This window comes from Capsicum annuum, chromosome 6 (genome assembly GCF_002878395.1).
Source record: "Capsicum annuum cultivar UCD-10X-F1 chromosome 6, UCD10Xv1.1, whole genome shotgun sequence".
Lineage (NCBI taxonomy): Eukaryota > Viridiplantae > Streptophyta > Magnoliopsida > Solanales > Solanaceae > Capsicum > Capsicum annuum.
In genome coordinates, this window is record NC_061116.1 from 206,055,215 (window position 1) to 206,074,675 (window position 19,461).

General features: G+C 34.9%; 1 protein-coding gene across 1 annotated transcript; it reads left to right on the forward strand.

The window, feature by feature from the left end:
• The first annotated feature begins 8,692 nt into the window (after nucleotides 1–8,692).
• On the forward strand, nucleotides 8,693–11,379 carry LOC107875993. The gene is made up of 2 exons (XM_016722938.2): nucleotides 8,693–8,965; nucleotides 9,061–11,379. The coding sequence occupies exon 2, from the start codon at nucleotides 9,597–9,599 to the stop codon at nucleotides 10,851–10,853; it is 1,257 nt and encodes a 418-aa protein (XP_016578424.1). The 5' UTR covers nucleotides 8,693–8,965; nucleotides 9,061–9,596; the 3' UTR covers nucleotides 10,854–11,379.
• Nucleotides 11,380–19,461: the final 8,082 nt, after the last annotated feature.

The following is a 19,461-nucleotide window of genomic DNA, read 5'->3' on the forward strand; positions in this document are numbered from 1 at the left end:
TACTTTTCGGCCTCACCACAAATTTAGGCACGTTTCTCGCGCCTTTACGGCATTTATAAGTCGTCCCTATTTTCCCAATCTAAATATGCACCTAATGGGTTTTAAATCTCCCCAACCCAATTCAATTGGCTTCAAAAGGTAAATTAATTTAATTATAACGAATGGTCGGTAGCAGGGCTTTCCGACTTCATCGTCAATTTTTGCTCTCGTACAAATGATTGTGATGAGTAAACATGTAGACTAGATTGATTCAAACTGGATTCATAATGACCCCCTAATCATATATTCTTATGATAAAGATATAAAAGCTTGAGATGAATTAAAGTAGTAACACATCAATTTCTCAACTTTGACAAACCATGATATTTGAAAACAAAGAAAGTTAATAATTTCGATGCATGGTTCAACTTAAAACTTATTCGGCACCAAACTGGACTAAGTAGAACCATAAATCTAGATTATTTTGTGGGATATGAAACATCTTATTTTAAAGACTCTAACAGACTAATAAGAGCAAAACTTCAACTCATGAGAAAAAAAATGAAATTTACATCTAAAAATATTGGCTTGTAGATGTGTTGCAGTGCATGTTGTGGACACAATAAAATTATTTATATATAGAAACTAAACCTAAACCTAAACCTAAACTAATTGATAAAAGAATGAAGGAAAAATTTCTAAACCCAAAGAACACCGGACTTTTTTTTTAATTGGTTTTTCTTTTTACTTAACTGACAATCCTTGTCACGCTAGAGCATGGTAAGTGAGATGACAAGGTAAAACAGAATGACATATTAAGATATGACCTAATCATAATTTCCTTTTTTCTAAAAAAAAATCTTAGATCATGCAACCCTTTAGGATATTATCCTGATGAATATACAAATATAGACACATGAAACACAAACAATCATAGTATACTAGCCTACACGTCACACATTCATGAAGCTTATACCTATTAATAAGAAATATATTTACTTAGACATGCAATAAAATATAGAACGTGATGATAGTTTATGCTAAATCTAGCGATAGTAATTATGACATGCTTTATATATTACATTAAAACTAATAATAAGTTAGATAGATACAAAAAAGAACTTCATAAAACATTGAAACCGAGTCTTGAATAATTGCAATATAGAATTGTACAAGGATGATTGAGATATACCTTTGAGAAGACCGATTCCCAACGATAAAATTATTACAATCTACGGATTCTAGGAGTCACGAACTTGCAACCGTGGACGATAAACTCGAAGTTTAGCTTGTTTGCCCCCTTTTTTTTTTTCGTTGTTTTCCTCCTTAGCCGTGTATGTGTTTGTGTTTTATATGTAGTGGTGTAGTATATATTTTTGTGTGTGTTTTGTGCATAGATATCATATATAATAGTAGTAGTGGTAGTGTGTAGTAATGTAGTAGTAGTGTTTTTGGTTTCCGTATGTGTGTATATGTAGTATGTTTGTGTAGTATGTCTGGTAGTAGTTACATTAGTAGTGCATGTGTAGTGCATGTGTAGTGGTGCAGTTTTTTTTTTCTTTGTTTTCCGTGTGTAGTGTATATATATAGTAGTCATGCATGTGTATAGTAGTTGTGTAGGATAGTGTGTGGGGAGACTAGTGGGGGAGGTTGATTAGGAGTGGGGGATTGTGGGTGGTTTGGGTAGATTTAGGATTTGACTTCTTCTTCTTTTTTTTTTTTTTTAATAAATAAGTAAGTAATAAAAATAAATAAATAAAAATTATTTTAATATGACTTTATTTTGTAGTTTTCCAAACTTTAAAAGCAATCTTGTAAAATAAGATACTAAATGACGTAAAACATTCAGTTTGGTCAAAAATTAGGTGTTTACAGCATTGGTGGGAAATCTTCTGTGTAGCATTAGCCAGAGAAAGGTTTTAACTTTGTTAGCTACAGCAGCTTTCCAAGGCATCTTGAAGTTTCTAAGACTAGTATGGCTTTCCCCTAGGTTTGCTATGACACTGTACACGCTGTGGGTGCTGAAAACAGCATTGTTGGTTATCCCCCAGATGGGTTTGTCATCTTCAGTGGAACATTAGGGTAAAGGAGTGGTGATGATAATATTTCTAATTTGTTGGGGCAGCTCAATTAATAGAGGGGTAAGGTTCCAAACTACATTACTGTGGAGTTGGCTGATGGTGATGGAATTATTCGTGTAGATGAGAGGGCCTTGAATGTGATTCCTGATAGGTTCAAAATGAGGGATCCAGTTGTCTAAAAGGAATCAAAATCTGTTTTTCTTGTTGACCCTCCAGTTGATGTCTAAACTGCAATTCTTTTAGCTTCTGAAGATGTTTTTTCAGGTACTAGAGGAGATCCCAGTAGTGCCCTTATTTTATTTAGTGGGGAAAACTTGACTCCATAGGCTAGATGGGTGTGTATGAAGCCTCCATGCTAATCTTGCATGGAGGACTCAATTTTTCACGTCACTCCTATAGAGCCCAAGGCCACATTTATCTTTGGGGGTGGTGAGGGTGTCCCAATTAAGAAGGTGAAGTTTTCTTTTTTCAGCACAGCTGTTCCAGACAAAGTCTCTTTGAATTTTGTTGATGTGTTCATGGACTTTGCTAGGAATTTTAAAATAGTGCATGATGTGGGTGGGGATGCTGCTTAGGGTGGACTTGGCAAGCACAGTTTTACAAGTCATGTTAAGGAATTTAATTTTCCAGCCAGCCAACCTATTGTTCATGTTGTCCAAAATAAATTGGAAGTCATTATTCTTAGGTTTGGCATGAAAGATGGGTACCCCAGGTATTTGCCAAAGGATTGGCAAGCTTGGATATTCAGGATTCCAGCGCACAGTGTTGCATTATCAGAAGGGTAGTTCCTTGAGAAGAGGACTTTGGATTTGGAGTGATTGATGGTTTGCCCAGAAAGAGTGCTGAAGATTGTCATAATATTGATAATGGTATGACAGTTGCTGGGGGTTTCTTTTGCCAAAAGGGTGAGGTCATCAGCAAAGAATAGGTGAGATAGCTTAGGTCCTCTTTTGGTGATGTTGATAGGGTCCCATCTCTTGCCATTGACCTCAACTTCAATGCCCCTAGAGAGTCTTTCCATGCAAAGGATATAGAGGTATGGGGATAGGAGATCTCCCTACCTGATACCTCTAGATGGATTGAAGAAACTTGTTTTGTTCCCATTAACAAGCACTGTAATAGAGGAAGTAGTGACACAGAACATGATTAGTTTACAGAGTTTCTCAAGAAATCTGAAGAATATGAGGGTGTCCTTGATGAAGGTCCATTCAATTTTGTCAAAGGCCTTCTCAAGGTTAATTTTTAGAATCATATTGGAGTTCTTCCCTCTCATTTTACTAAAATGGTAGATGTACTCCTAAATGATAATAGCCTGATCAGAGGCTCTTCTATTGGTTAAGAAGCTAGCTTGAGTTGGTCCAATGATGGAGGGGTGAAAGGTTTAATCCTATTGACAATGATCTTGGTGATAATCCTGTAGGTGGTATTACAAAATCCTATGGGTCTGAAGTTCTTTAAGGTCATAGTATTTCTACATTTTAGGATGAGGCACAGAAGGGTGGTATTGCAAGCTGGAGGGATGACAAGGTTAGCGAAACTTGCTTGCAAAAATCAATGGCTTTTGCACCTACCAGTTGCCGGTACTTTTGGAAGAATGGGGGGGTGAAGGCCATCTGGTCCTAGTGCCTTAAGGGGTTTAAAGGATTTAATGGCTAATAGAACCTCAGAGTCCCTTAGGGGGGAGTCTAGAAGGTCTATGGTGCTTTGAGAGAGGGTGGGTAAGTCATTGGAAGGGACTAAGTGGCTGTTAGGACTACTTAGGTGACTGGAAGTGAAGAGTTCCCTGAAGTGACTCAGTACGTGATCATGAATAATAGTTTCTCCAATGATGGAGTTGCCTGAGTCATCTCTGAGCTCATTAATTTTATTCATTCTTCTTCTATTGATAGTGAAGGTGTGGAAGAAGGAGGTATTGACATCTCCATATGAGAGCCAAGATATTCTAGATTTAGTTCTCCAGAAGTCTTGCTCACATTTGAGAAGCTATCATAACTATCAAGCAGCTCACCTTCAAGTCTGTGGAGAAAAAAGCTAGTGTGGCAGTTTGGGGATCTTTGGATGCCATCTAGTCTGGCTAAGATATTCCTAAGCTTGTGGAAAAGGTTACCAAAGACATTGGTGTTCCAGTGGATGGCACTAGTGTGAAATTTGGTTATTAATTGCTGAAGAGCGGTGGGGCCAGCAAAACTTTCCTCCACAAGGTGTTGGAAGGATTGGTGATTACACCACATGGGTTCAAACCTGAAAGGTTTGTTTTTTGTGTATTATTATCTTTGATAAGTGACAGGAAGAGGGGGCAATGGTCAAACTTAGTTCTGGGTAAGTGGGTGACAAGGGAGTCAGGATATTGATTTATACAGGAGGCATTAGCGACACACCTGTCAAGCCTTTCCTGGATAAGGGTCCCTCTATTGCGGTATCTCTTATTGGTCCAGGTGTATTTACAGCCTGTATAGCCAAGGTCTACCATGCTGCAATAACTGAGACAATCCCAAAACTGATTCTTTGGCTCTATTACTACTATTAGGGGCTCCCCCAGTTTCTCCGAGGCCATTCTCGTTAAAATCCCCCTCCCTCCCATTAGCCAATTACCGTTGAAGGCACTTGCAATGCTACAAAGTTTCTCCCATAACAACAATCACATATTAAGATCATGGCTTGCATAGATAGCAGAAAAAAAAGTGTTGGGGTTAGAGGTAATGATACGGGTATACCAAGCTGTCCAACAAGTTCTACAAGCTGTCCAACAAGTTCACGACCATTCACACATAGCCAAGCTCAAGAGTTATAAAAACTCCAAGTTATGTTCATGCAAATGGCCGTGTGTGAGTTGGTACTTGAGCCTTCCAATGGATTAAATATTTTTAAGTGTGAAGAGGAGCCTTGAAGTGTAATAAACTTACACTCCAAGGTCACCCCTTGGCAAAGGTAGGATGGTCATTTGTTATCTCCCTTTGTGGACTAATATAAATAGATAGTGTTAGGGTTATTTTTGAGTTAGTTCATTCATATTTTGGAAGACAACAAACACTTTGTAATATTTTGGAACTTCTTCCTTCCATTGGAGAAGCCCCAATTTCGAAACTCACTAGTAGAGTGATACTAGTGTTGTCTCTTGGCTAGAAACTAGGGTCTTGAGTTCTTTGAGTTCCTCTTGGTCCAAGTAAGAGCTTGGTATTAATATTCATTAATCTTAAGGTCCTTTCTCTTGTTAGAGTTCTCAGATCATTGAATATTGTGTGTCAAGTTACTATCTCTCTTGTAATCTTGTTAATCTTGTGTTGTTGGAATCTTGAAGTCTAGTGAAGCTGTGTGAGGCTCTTTCGATTCATTAGCATTATTATTGACTTGCTTGTTCTTGTTGTTAATATCATATTCTTATTCTAAAAACGTGACTCTTGAAGACTAGTGAAGCCGTGTGTGGCCTATTTCGATTCACTAGCACTTGTTGTTCATTTTGTTGTTCTTGTTGTTGTTTGTTTCTTGTGTTGTAAACTTGATCTCATATCAGCTAACCTTAACAGTGGCATGAATTCCTTGAGGGGATGAGGAGAAGTGTTGGAGATTTAATTGTTACGAGCGCAATTTTGATAATTTTTTAATGTTTTTAAAAATAATGGGATATGCCAAAAATAATAGTAATATCATTACGAGTTTAATAATTTTTTACTTTAAAAATGAGGGATAATTACATAACTTAGCCAATATTGACTCCTAATTACTTTATTTAGCCTAGTTTCAATTAATTACAATTCATAACCTTCTCTTTCTTATTAAATTTTCATAATTACAATTCTTAGTCTCTCTCATGTATTTTTTCTCTCTTTTCTATTACTTTCCTTTTTTTCCTTTATCAGTTTTTTTCCTTCTTTTTTTTCTTTTCCTTTTTTTTTTTTTCGTTTTTTTTTTTTTTTCTTTTTTTTATTTTTTCTTTTTTTTTTTTTTTTTTTCTTTTTTTTTTTTTTTTTTTCTTTTTTTCGTTTTCTCTTTCTTATCTTTTTTCAATTTTTTTGTTTTCTTTTTTTTCCTTTTGTATGTTTTTTTCTTTTTCTTTTTTTCCTTTTTATTTTTTCTCTATTTTTTATTACTTTTTTTTCTTTTTTCACTTTTTTCTTTTCCTTTTTTGTTTTCTTTTTCTTCTTTCTTTTTTCAATTTTTTTCTTTTTCGTTGTCTTTTTTTCATTTTGTCTATCCTTTTTTTTTTCTCTTTATCAATTTTTTCCTTCTTTTTTTCTTTTCCTTTTTTTTTTCTTCATTTCTCTTTCTTTTCTTTTTTCAATTTTTTTGTTTCTTTTTTTCTTTTTATTTTTTGTCCTTTTCTTATTTTCTCCTTTTTCTCTATTTTCTATTACTTTTTTTTTCTTGTTTCAGTTTTTTCTGCATTTTTTCTTTTCCTTTTTGGTTTTCTCTTTCTTCTTTCTTTTTTCAATTTTTCTTTTTTGTTATCTTTTTTATTTTGTTTTTTTTTTCTTTTTCTTCTTTTTTTTCTTTTTATTTTTTCTCCTTCTACTTTTTTCTTTTATTTTTTTTTCATATTTTCTATTACTCTCCTTCTTTTTTTGTATTTTTTCTCTTTTTTATTTTTTTCTTTCTTTTTATTTGTGCAAACTAGCAAATTTAATACAAGTGCGAACTATAAAATATAAATACAAAGGCAAATTATAACATACAAATACAAGTGAGAACTATAAAATACAAATACAAATACGAACATAACATATAGATACAAGTGTGAACTATCATTTGTATTTTTTAATTATTTAAAAGGAACGATTGATTTTTTTTTTCCAATATTTGTTTGTATTTATTTGTACGAGTTGTATTTATTGATACAAATAAATACAATTCAAATTTTTATAAAAATACAATATGTATTTGTATTTTTAAAATCGTTGGTTTCATTTATTTATAATTGTATTTGTATCAAGTGATATTTATTTAAAAATATGAATAATAATTTTGACATACAAATGCAAAACGGTACATTTGTATCAAATGATACATTGCATATTTATATATTTTAGAATCAAGATAATACAATTAATGCATTTACTTGTTTGTATACAAATACAAATGATAAATTGTACATAATCACGGCTAAATACAATATGCAATCAATTTACAAATACAAATACAAAATGATTCATTAAAAATAAAAAGATATCGACGAAAATAGAATACAAATACAAATATAATCTAAATATACAAACACAATAAAGTCACAATACAAATATAATCCAATATAATATACAGTCAATTATAAAATACAAATACAAAACAGTTCTTTAAAATACAAGTGCGAATTATATAAAATATAAATGATGGTGCGAACTAACAAATACAAATACAAGTGTGACCTATAGTATATGAATATAAACGCGAACTACAAAATACAAATACAAGCGCGAACTTTAAAATACAAATACAAATATAGTTGTATCAATGAATACAAAAATATAAATGACGGTGTCACTACAAATCGATAAATAATTATGGTATTTACGTTATCATCAATGACTTGTGCTCGAGTAGTTATATTTTTTAAAAATACAAAAAATATAAAATAGAACAAAAAAATGATAAAGAAAATAAGTACAAAAAAGAAAAGAAAAAAAGAAAGAGAGATAGAAGAGAAAAAAATATATATAAAAAAATGAAAAAAATAAAAATAGGAAAAGTTAGAAAAAAGAAGAAGAAAAAATTAAGGAAAACACGAAAAAGAAGAAATATAAAAAAAATAAAAAATAACAAATGGTAGTGTTTTTTGCAAGACTAAATATGTAGTGTATTTATGTTTTTATGAATACAGACCACTAAGTAAAAGTGAATACAACGGTTGTTAATCGAATACAACAGCCAAATGGTACTGTATTTATATTTTATATGAATACAAACTATTGATAAAATCAAATATAACGGGCGTAAATTGAATACAACGGCTATAAATGATAATTATGTAAAATATGACTATAAAAGGTGAGTTTTCCAGCAAAATATAACTATTTTTGAAGGATACCCTAAAGATAATGAGATAAACAAACAAAATTTGTAGTAATATCGTTACGAGGACAATTTTGATAATTGTTTTAATGTGTCTAAAATAAGGAAATTTTCTTTTATAGTAATATTGTTATGAGTGCAATTTTGGTACTATTTTTAATGTATTTAAGAATAATGAAATACACATACAAAAACTTTATAGTTACATGTTACGAGCATAATTTTAATAATTTTTTTACTTTAAAAATAGTGAGATATGCAAAAACATTTATAGTAACATAGTTACGATTTTTGATAATCTAATATACTTCTAAATTTGTTTCAACAGTTTAGTGTAAATAATTAATTCTCCAAATACACTTGCTCTGAAAAATAATTTCTAAAATTTAATTAAACACATTCGTTTTTTCCCTTAAAATTATACTCATATACAAAAATTTATCCCTTAAAACTTATTACACCACGTGCAATACATGTAACGAACGCGCACGTCTCACTAAATACCCAATAAACATGCGTGTCTCAATACACTCTATACCGAGCGCGTAGATTATACAAATATTTTCTATATACAACATAAATATATTATTATCACTATATAGTCAGAAAAAAATACCAAATAAAAGAAGAAAAAAAGAATTAATCAGACAGAAAAACCAAAAAAAGAGCCCGATTTAGAGAAAAAGGAAGAAGGAGAGCATTATTTATCGATAAAAAAAATAAAAATAAAAATTGATTCAAAAAAAGGGTGAATTTTACAAAAAGGGAAAATCCCAAATGTCGAACAATGTTATAGAGCAATGGAAGAAGAAGCTATATGGGTGCAAATAAGAGTGGGAAAAAAGTATTTGTTTATTTGAATCTTGAATTTTGATTTTTGATTCAGTTTCAAGAAGCTTAATAAGGTAAGTTAATTTAGTTTGGTGTGATTATGAAGTTTAATTTTTTATACCCAGTTAGCTAAATCTTTTTCTTTTTTTGGAATTTTAATTTTGTGCAGAATAAATTTGAAGTTGAAGTGGGTAACTTAAAGTTTTGATTTTTAGTAAAAGGTGTGATTTTGGGTGTTTTATAGGTGAATTATTGGGAATTTGAAGTTATTGTATTGGGTTTAGTTTGAATTAGAGGGGGGGGTGGGGGATTTGTAATTTGGTGGAAATGGAGGGTTTGGGTGTGTTAAAGTTTTGATTTTGGAAATTGTGTTGAAGGTTTCTTGAAGTGGAATTTGATTTTTTTGTAAGGATTGGGACTTTTGGAGGGAGAGTTAGTTGAAAAAATTGGATCTTTGATTTGGAACTTAAGCTCTTTTATGCTTAATTTGGTAGAAGTTGGAGGATTTTAGATGGGTTTTGATTTGGGAATGGTGGGATTGAGTGTAGAGGGGTTTAGTTTTGTTTCTGTATTTTTTTGTGGAATTATGGGAAAACCCTAATTTAGTGGTGAATTGGGTTGTTATGCTATTGGGGTTTTGTTTGTTTGATTAGGGGAAAGTTTGAATTTTTGGGTTTTTTTGGTGGAATATATGTGTTGAGGGAGATGCAACCGCCACACCAGCATTCCCGGATTGATCTTTCTGAATTGAAAGCTCAAATAGTGAAGAAACTTGGACCGGAGGGTTCAAAGCAGTATTTTCATTACTTAAGTAGGTTATTGAGCTTGAAGATTAGCAAGGTTGAGTTCGATAAGCTTTGTTTTAGGATTTTGGGGAGAGAAAATGTTCCCTTGCATAATCAGTTCATTCGTTCTATTCTGAGAAATGCGTGTAGTGCAAAAGTTCCTCCACCAATTAATGAAGGTGGTATTGTGAAGCCTGGTGTAGCAGTTGGAAGTAAAGAGCCTTTAGATGTTGCGTATGACCAAAATGGAGTGCATGTTTCCTCAAACCAGGCTTCAGTTCAACCGGGTTTGTCCAATGGTGACGTGTTGACATTATCTCCTCGGAAGGCTAGAACAGGATTTCGTGATCGTAGGGCTGGGGATCGTTGTAGTGTGCTTGGACCAAATGGGAAGAATAATTTTGCTTTTCAACAAGCAACTATGGTGGAATCAATTGGCTTTGATAAGGAAAATGGGGATTTGCATCCATCTAATGTCAATGGGGGATTGCATCATCATCAAGGAATCATGCAACAAACAGATGATGAAAGGCAGGTATTCAATCAAGAAACTGGCAAAATTTCTGTTATGAAGAGATCACTGCAAAATTCAGTATCTTTACAGAACAGAAAAGACAAATCTAGAGATAATGGAAAAGAGATGCATGCTAGGAGTCAACTCCAAGCTCCCCTTGGGGTTCCATTTTGTCCGGTTAGTGTAGGTGGAGCACGTAGACCAGTACCTTTAGCAGCAGATAGTAGATGTGTTAGCTCTTCTAGTTTTGGTGCTTTGTTGGACAGTGTAACTCTGAGGGAACGCATGGAGCAGATTGCTGCAGAACAGGGATTTGATGGGATGGCCACGGATTGTGCCAATCTGTTGAACAATGGTTTGGATTGTTACTTAAAAGGCTTAATCAGATCATGTCTCCAACTTGTGGGAGCAAGGTCAGGGCATGAACCTACAACAAACAACGCCAATAAGCAGCAGGCGTATATGAAGCTCGTTAATGGTCTCAGACCAGGTCATCATTTACAGATGAATGGTGGTAGATTGTCAGAAGCTGTACATGAATATGCTCCTGGGAACCTGGCATCGTTGCAAGATTTTAGGGTTGCCATGGAGCTAAACCCCCGGCAACTTGGTGAAGACTGGCCACTGCTGCTCGAGAAAATAACACAAGCAGCTGAGGAATAAGACGTGCACTTTGCTGTCTTCAGGTCAAGCTTTTACCAGTCCCAACTGGATCAGAGGCCACAATTCTTTCCAAGTTTTGTTCAGTCACTCTGCTACAATTTTCTTTACGGCCTTTTGATCCAGTATACAGCTTTTGAGGTCAAACTCTGTCTCTTTCATGGTGATAAGGACAAGATCCAGGAATCTTTGTTTGACCTGCTGCAGAGCCTTATTTTTGGCTAGAGACACCCCATTCATTAGCAACCACTGAAAGGGACTTGAAAAAAGAATGCCCCTGTTGGTTGCACTGTTGTATCATTAGCATAATTCTCTCTGGGTATCTGCATACTCCTGTAATTTAGAGCCAATGAGCAAATTTAGAACAGTTTTGCAGGAATAAATATGTAGCCTAGTACTTCAGCTGAAAGGTGAAATGAATGATGCACGAGCTGAATATGTATGTATCTTCAACATCAAAATTGATTGGAACCAACATTAACAATAGATTTTTCCAGTAGCTTAATTGAGCTTATAAATTTTTATTTCGGAATTGAAGTTCATATGTCTATGGTTGATTTTTGCGTGTACCCTCTTTTACATTTTTAATTACACCAAAGAACTAGAATTTCACTGTTTGAGCCGCTGCAACAGGGTCATAAAAGCTGGAATACCTCTCATTTTGACTCGACCTGTTTGACTTCATTAACTTCTTTGTTCTTCTTGATTGCTAGAAGCACCAGGTATCTGATATTTCAATTTGCTTATAAATTGTGGGATTGATGTAAAGTACCTCATTGCATTTTAGCTGTAATATATTTGCACATTCAATAGGATTGAAGACAGCTTTGTACAGATTACAGTAAAGCATCAAGCTCTAAGCTCTGTTTGTCCTAGGCTTATTGCAGATTACATGTTTGTCCATTTCCTAAAAGATTTTGTGTTTCCATTCCAAGTTCTTGAACTGCATTGCTTTGTTGTATTATTATTATTATTATTTCTCTATAATTGGGAAAGTTTCCAGTCTTGGTGGAGTCATATTAGACAAAATACACTTGGTACTGAGGTTGGATTTTTTATGCTATAGAATTGAGCAGTGACTAGGAAGTGTTGTGTGATTGACAGATTTAGCTGTTACTTTTATCCTGTCTCAGCTTGCATATTTTCTTAATCACATATATAGTTTTTCGTCTCAGTGTATTTAACTCTCAAAGATGTATCATTTCTCTTTATTCATTGCGGTCCAAGCAGTCAGATAATCTCAACAGGTAGCTGGTCTTAATGACAAGTTCAAATCATATCCTGAATTATTTACTGGATCCCACGGAAAAACATAGGTAGCAGTGGTAGGTTGACCGAATGGGGGTAAAAGGAAAAACTGATAGGCAAGTAAACAAAATAACTTCTTGTCGAAATGCAATAAAGGTTGGAAATGAAGATGATATTAGCCACTCTTGCTGGACCGTGAAATTGTTGCTGGTCAGAACAAGTATACCTACCAGAAAGGGCAAAGGTCAGAAATAAGTTTATCTTTTAACCTCTCACTGCTGTTATATGTCTTTGGTTTGACAGCATGAATTGAACTGACACATAAGTTTTCTGGAAACCTAAATATTTACTTTTTTACGCACATGTTCATGCACTCACACAAGTATGCATGTATGCGTAGAGAGAGTATATATACATTTGTGTATAAGCATTTGTTTCCTTTTCTTATTTCTTGGTCTTTATGTATAGCATCTTTCACCCATTATCTCTTATGTAAGTTTCCAAATACAGGCAGGGCCTTCCACTTTGATAGACGTGTTTCTAAGCTGTACACAATCCAAACACCAATAAGTTCATTACATCGCCTGCCAATGATCCATTTTTTCTTATTTTTTCTTCTGTGACTTTGCCAGTTAAGGATTTATCTTTTCAAGTTTTCCCGTCCTTCAGTAGTTTTGTGGAAGTATAATTATGGGCTGTAAATATCTTTTGCTCCAATTTTCAAGGAGAGGTAACCAAGTATAAAATAGTGATTTCCACTTTAGTCCGTAGAATCTTTTGTACAGCATAAACTGGTGCTCCTCCCTTTAGTTAGTAGCTCTTTTTTGCTAGTCTTTTGCCTTTAGTTTTGATGTAAGCATCGCTTTCTTAGTACAGTTCTGTTTTTTACGTCAATAACACTTACCACTTCGAAAAGGAAAAAGGATTAAAATGAGATTTCCCTTTTCATTTGCAGGAGCTTAAGCATTTATTTTCTTAAAAGAAATTTGCACCGCACAAATTTCTTTCTGTTCAAGTATGTAATAAATTGCAAATACGATCCAAGTAATAAATGCCCAAAGAAAGTAATGGCATATATGAACATCATCACAAATGGGCAATTTATAGCATGAGTTATTAATAGCTAAGGAAGTGAAAATATATTAATACTTGTATTAACTTCGTAGAATGCTGCTTACAGAAATGGAAAAGCAGACAAAGACAAATGTATGAACGGCTGTAGTGCTGTCACTAGGAGATACGAAAGGTGGATGGTGTTAATCAGCATCAATCATAATTTTCTAGACCTGCCATATATATAGAGAGTTCTAATTATCTTTCATATATTAGGAGGTAGATTGCATCAAGGTTTTTACCTTGTTCATAGAAGGTTGGGGGTCAGGAATTTAAAGTTGCACACAAAGAGCTTGTTACTCAAATGGTTTTGGAGATTATGCATGGATGGTAATGATATCTGGAAGAAGCTGATTTCTAATAAAAAGGTTGGGTGAATCCAGTGATTTCAAAGGCGTGCTTAAGCCTTGAAGCGAGGGTCAAAACTTGTTGAGCTCTCCACCTCGCTTAATGTGCATTTCACTGTCGTCATCAAGTTTTTAAGCCATACTTTTCCTTGCCAATGAGTCTCTTCTGAAGAGGCAACACTAAACAATTGATATTTCACTTTATCGTAATTGTTTTTCAATTTCTTTGTTCATATATTTTTCATTCATGCTTATAATTATTAGTCTTGGACTAAACATAAATATGTATATTCTTTCTCCTTTTGTGCTTTTTTTTTTATTGAAGCCCACAATTTTATTTGCGCTTTGTGCTTTAAGCCCCAACATACCTTAGAGCTTTTTTGCACTTTTCACTTTTGATAACACTGGGTGAATCTCTCCTCCACTTCAATCAACTGCTAAAAGCGGATTTTGGAAGGATATTTATAGGCTCTGGGAGGAGTTTATGAAATATGCTAAATCGAAGGTTGGGAATGGCCGAATTGTTGCAAAATAAATTTCTGGATAGATGTTTGGGTGGGTGATGATAGCCTGAAGAATAGATTCCCTATCTTCTTTAATTGTTCCATTAATAAGAGTAGTATGACTGCTGAATTTCCTTCAGATTCAGGTTGGCAGATCAATTTTAGAAGGAATTTGAATGACTGGAGCTAGAGGATTTTGTCAGATACTTCAACAACTGAACTCAGTTCAGCTTGATCAGAGTAGGGTGGATTCTTTGATATGGATAGCCGATAAAGAGAATTTTTTTTCAGTTAAAAAGCTGCTACACTTCACTGTAAAGGAATCAGTTAATTGGATAATATTGGCCTTGGAAGATGATTTGGACCACAAAAGCTTCAGTGAAGGTAGTTTGTTCGAGATGGACTGCAACCTGGCAAGCATGTTTAACTCAAACAATCTGTAGAAGAGGATTTTTTTATGCTACTTATGGGAAGATGACCTGGAATCAGTAGATCATCTATTTCTTCATTGCAGATTCTCTGGACAATGTTGGGAACTATTTCTAAACTTTCTTGGCATCTTATGGGTAATGCTCAGAGATGTACGATGTTTATCAGAAAGCTAGAAATTTCGAAGGTTTCCTAGAAGACTGAAGCAAATTTTGGAAGACCATCCCATGTTGCATCTTTTGGACCTTATGGCTGGAGAGGAACAAAGCATGTTTTGAAGGGCGTAGGATGTGGAGTCAAGAATCAATGCTTGCATAATCTGTTTTTCTGGTATAATAGCAATATGTTAGTTAGTATGGACCAATACATGGATTTTCTGGATTTGTTAGGAAGAAAAGAGTAATTAGCTTATCTGCTTGATCTTTGTAAGAATCCCGTTTCCTTTTGTACCTGCTTGGTACCTTTTCAATAAATCTTACCTTATAAAAAAAGTATCGTCACCAAGATCATAAGACAAACAAGTAAGCTTTTGCATCTAAACATCATACTAACACGTTTCAAATTAAAATGTTTACATTGACCTGTTAAGGTATATTATCACATACTATTTGTGTGTGTGTGTGTGTGTGTGTATTTCAGGAATATGATCCACAACGTTTTGATCTAGTGAATATTGAAATTAAGTTTTAAGTTACCAGAAGTAACTTGTATCGTCTTTTAAGGGATGTGCTAGTTGGACTTCTTAGATTCTCTCTTGACCTAAATTGTGCGAACTCTTCACTTTCAATGCTGCACCCGTGTCAGATTCTCCAAAAAATATACACTACTTTTGGAGATACTTTTGGAGATCTGACACACACATGTTAACTTTTTCGAAGAGTTCGAGCAACATAGCTCTTGACATGCTGAGGGCAGTGGGAATCGGAGGCCAGTTGGGTTATTTAGAGTCGGGAACAAAGTAGTAGCTGAGACAAAAAAAAATTCTTGAAACTGGTAACATTAGAGACAATTAAATTTAGGAGCTAATGCTGGCATATTCTGTTTAATAGTTGATCCAGTGTTTGTGCTGGGTTGGGGAAGAATTTGGAAAGTGAAAGGATTCATTCATGTAGATCTTGTTGGGGCAGAATTTGGAGAGTTAGAGGATTCATTCAGGTGGAATCTTGTGAAGAAAATTTAAGCAAGTTGTCAGAATTTGGAGATAATCTTGTGCTTTAACATATGTGAGGATGGACAGGGATATTAGATATTTTATCCTGCAAATGGACTTCGAAAATTTAGAGTTTATCCTGCATTGATCTCTGTCTCCATACATTTGGATGTGAGTGTTGCCTCTAATGTAAAGGTTATTTCTAAGGGACATTTTGAGGCTTGTATCCATCAGTACATGACAAAAAATCGTCCCCTGGTAGTAGAGGCTTCTCCAACCTTGAGTGTCTGTTCAATTTCATTTTCTTTTTGGTTCAGTTTCAATCTCATAATTATTGGGTTATGCCTTGTTATCTCTTCCCTCTAGCCAACCTTGAAGGGAACAAGTCTCTTTTTGGGAGTGAGGTGGGCTGGTGGAGGAAGCAGTCAAGGAAAGATAAATTCAAGTTTGCTGGACATCTCTCGTTGGCTGCTTGTCTTTGGGGTGAAGAAAGTGTGGAATCACTTGTATCCTCTGGTACCTATAACTTTTTGTTTGCGTCTCCAAGTATGGATTCAACGAAAGTACTTCAAGATCTTGTTTAATTTTCTCTAGGGTGCCTTCTGAACCCTTTTATTGAATCAATGGACTCCTGCAGCATGGAAAGGAACAAGTTTGCAGTTGTGACAACATTAGCATATAAGTATTGGACTTTCTGCAGTGTCCAATGGGGCAAGTACATATATATTTATTGGCTATGTAATATATATAAAAAACCAATCTAATTAGAAGGTGTGAAGTAACTTGGCACCGACATTATTAGCCTATTAATTTTCTTTACCAATTTATCACATTACCTACCAATCCAAGCTCTCCATGCCCCCCTGCCCCCCATTCCCAAACCAAACACACACACAAAAGAAAAAAAATAAAATTAATCTTCTTTATTTTATTTGTTTTGTTTTTTCAGAGATGCTTGATATTCCTGGAAGAGGAGCCTTGGTGTAACTGGTAAAGTTTCTGCCATGTGAAGGCTATGGATTCAAGTCGTGGAAATAGCCTCTGACAGAAATGTATGGTAAGTTGCGTGCAATAGACCCTTGTGTTCTGGTCCTTTCCCGGACCCCGCGCGTAGCTGGAGCTTTAGTTCAGTGCACCACCCCCCTCCCCCTCGTTTTTTTTCTTCTAATGCTTGATATTCCTGCTGAGGTCTGTCTTCCTTTTCATCTACTTCTCAAATTAGATTCCTCCTTTATGGTTTAGTATTTCAATTTACAACCTTGCATCCCACATGGAGGAAATGGAGAGACAACTAGTTGTCTGACTAATCATGATAGTTCCTTCCAGACACACTGAAGGTCATGTCTGTTGGTAGTATTTCAATTTACACATTGCCTCCTACATGGGAGAAAGACAACTAGTTCTCTGATTAAGTATGATAATTCCTTCCACACTTTCAGGTCATGTCTGTAGATAACCAATGGAAAATCTGGACATGATGAAGGTTTCTCCTACACATTTCTGATGATTTTATCCTACTGTCATTTTGCTAATGTTAGTAAAAAGTAGTTGTTGCTTAGTCTGTATTTTGTGATGATACGTTGTCCGGAGAAAGTGTGTTTTAATATATGTAAAGGAAACCCAATTTTCCTCCCGTATGTATTGGTTATTCTTGTTCTGTAGTCTACTAAACATACTTGGGAAAAAGGTTTACATCATATCGTGCGGTTTTTACTACTCTTGTGGCCCTTCTAATCATTTTTTGTACATGTAGTGTGCCTCTTTGTATGTAATGCGGAGAAACATTTGCTGGCTATTGCAGCCAAGTGAAAGAGGCTTTTCAACAACCTTGCCTTTTAGCAAAATCATCCTTCTACTGGTTCCAGCATTGCACAGTCTTGCTTTTCCAATTTTAAAATGCTACGATCACTACGTTTCCTTGATTAAAACGAAATGCTATGATCACTTTAATATTACATTTTCTTTTAGAAGGTAAAAATAATTTTATAAACTAGAACAGCATAAAGAAAGTGCAATTGGTTATCAAAAAAAGGAAGTGCTATTGGGACTGCGCAATGTAGGAAAGAACAAACAACAAAAGTGTGTCTGGTCCAATCTTGTAGGAATTCTAATGTTTGTAGAACTGTTGCAACCTCATTTATGTGTTTCACTTCCATCCTACACCACAAGTAAAACAAAAAATTACAATTAGACTTTGTCTTGTTGGTGGAGCTCGCAGAATCTTCAAGACAACTTCTATTTCTTTCAGTCCTAGACGGTCCACCAAATACATGCAGGTATAGTATTCTACCACAGTAGCTTCCTCTTCCTAGGGCCTTTTCTGTGCCTGCACTTCAGTAGATCATTTGTTGATCCTGGCGTGATCTGTTGCTACTCAATCATATTTAAGCTGCCACAATTGCATAATAACCCGTCAGTGCAAAAACAAGGGGCAGATACTCTCTGGATGTCTCTCACATAAAAAGCACTTGCTACATAGGTCAGAATCTCTTTTTGGAGATTCTGATGAGTGAGAGAAGCTTCTATACACACAATCCATTTAAAGCCAAGCTACTTCGGATCTCCAGATCTGTTGCAAATGACTAAGTTCTCCATTTTTATTAACATTTTGTAGCATGATCTCTCTGTGAACAGATCCTTGTTGCTAGTGATCCATGTTATGTTGCCTTCTGTGTAAGTTAGCAGCTGATACGTGTTTAAAAGACTGAAAAAATCAGCAGCCAGTTTTAACTGTCATAAGCTGGTTCTCTCATATTGGTTTTGTCCAAGGTACGCAATGGTGTGTTGTTTACTTGGTTTGATGTTTAAAAGATTTGAACTACTCCCCTCTTATCCAGTACACCACGCCGGATCCCTCTTTGATGCTTCCCTTGTTGCATGGCTGACGTCTTTCAAGTTATGCAGCAAGTTCTGAATCTTATGTGGATCACTTATGATGTTCATGAACAGTACTGCTGAATCGTAAAATATGCTTTATCAGTGTCTACACCTGATTAGCAGGAGCTAAAGAGATTATGAAGGTGGAGGGAGGGAGTAAGAATGATATTGAAATCGCCCCGTGGAATGCATTGATATTGAAATCGCCCCGTGGAATGCATTCCAACTCTGCTCTATTGAAATCACCATGTGGAGTTCATTCCAACTCTGCTCTATTGAAATCGTCCCGTGGAGTGCATTCCAACTCTGCTCGCTTGACTTTCTGTATCTGAGTTTTTTATGAGCTCATGAAGTTTATTAGGTAGGTGATGGTTTACCCTTCTGCTTTTTTCTCTTAATATGGTTTCTTTTATTTTATAAATCAGCTAAATTTTGAGTAAATTAGGTTTTTGAAACTTTTCCGAAATGGCTTGGTCTTGGAGAAGCATTTCTTGAAATATATCCAAAACCCTAAGCTTGGCATATCCATGTTATAGATTGCATTGATCTTATGTAACCCAAATAAACTAAACAAAAACCAACTCAGAGCGTTTAACATTTGAATTGAGGAAGCCCAGTCGGACCCCTGCAGCAATGTGTCTGGTCAAGTTAGCGTCCTTGAATGCTGCTTTAGCATCTACTTTTCAGCTTTCAGCACTGGAGCATGTAGAAAGCACTGTAAATTTATTGGTCCTAAAGGAACCGTAATTGTTCATGTTTAATTATCAGCTGAGATCTAGGTTTGTTTAGTTGTTTTGATACTTTCATTTCTTATCTATTGGCCACGACTTATCCACTTAGTCCTGTTTATGTTTTCCCTACGTGTAATTGTGAGATCTTAAGTGATTGAATTCATAGATAATTTTGGCCAAACTCAGCCCGTGATTATTGCTACTACTTCTTCC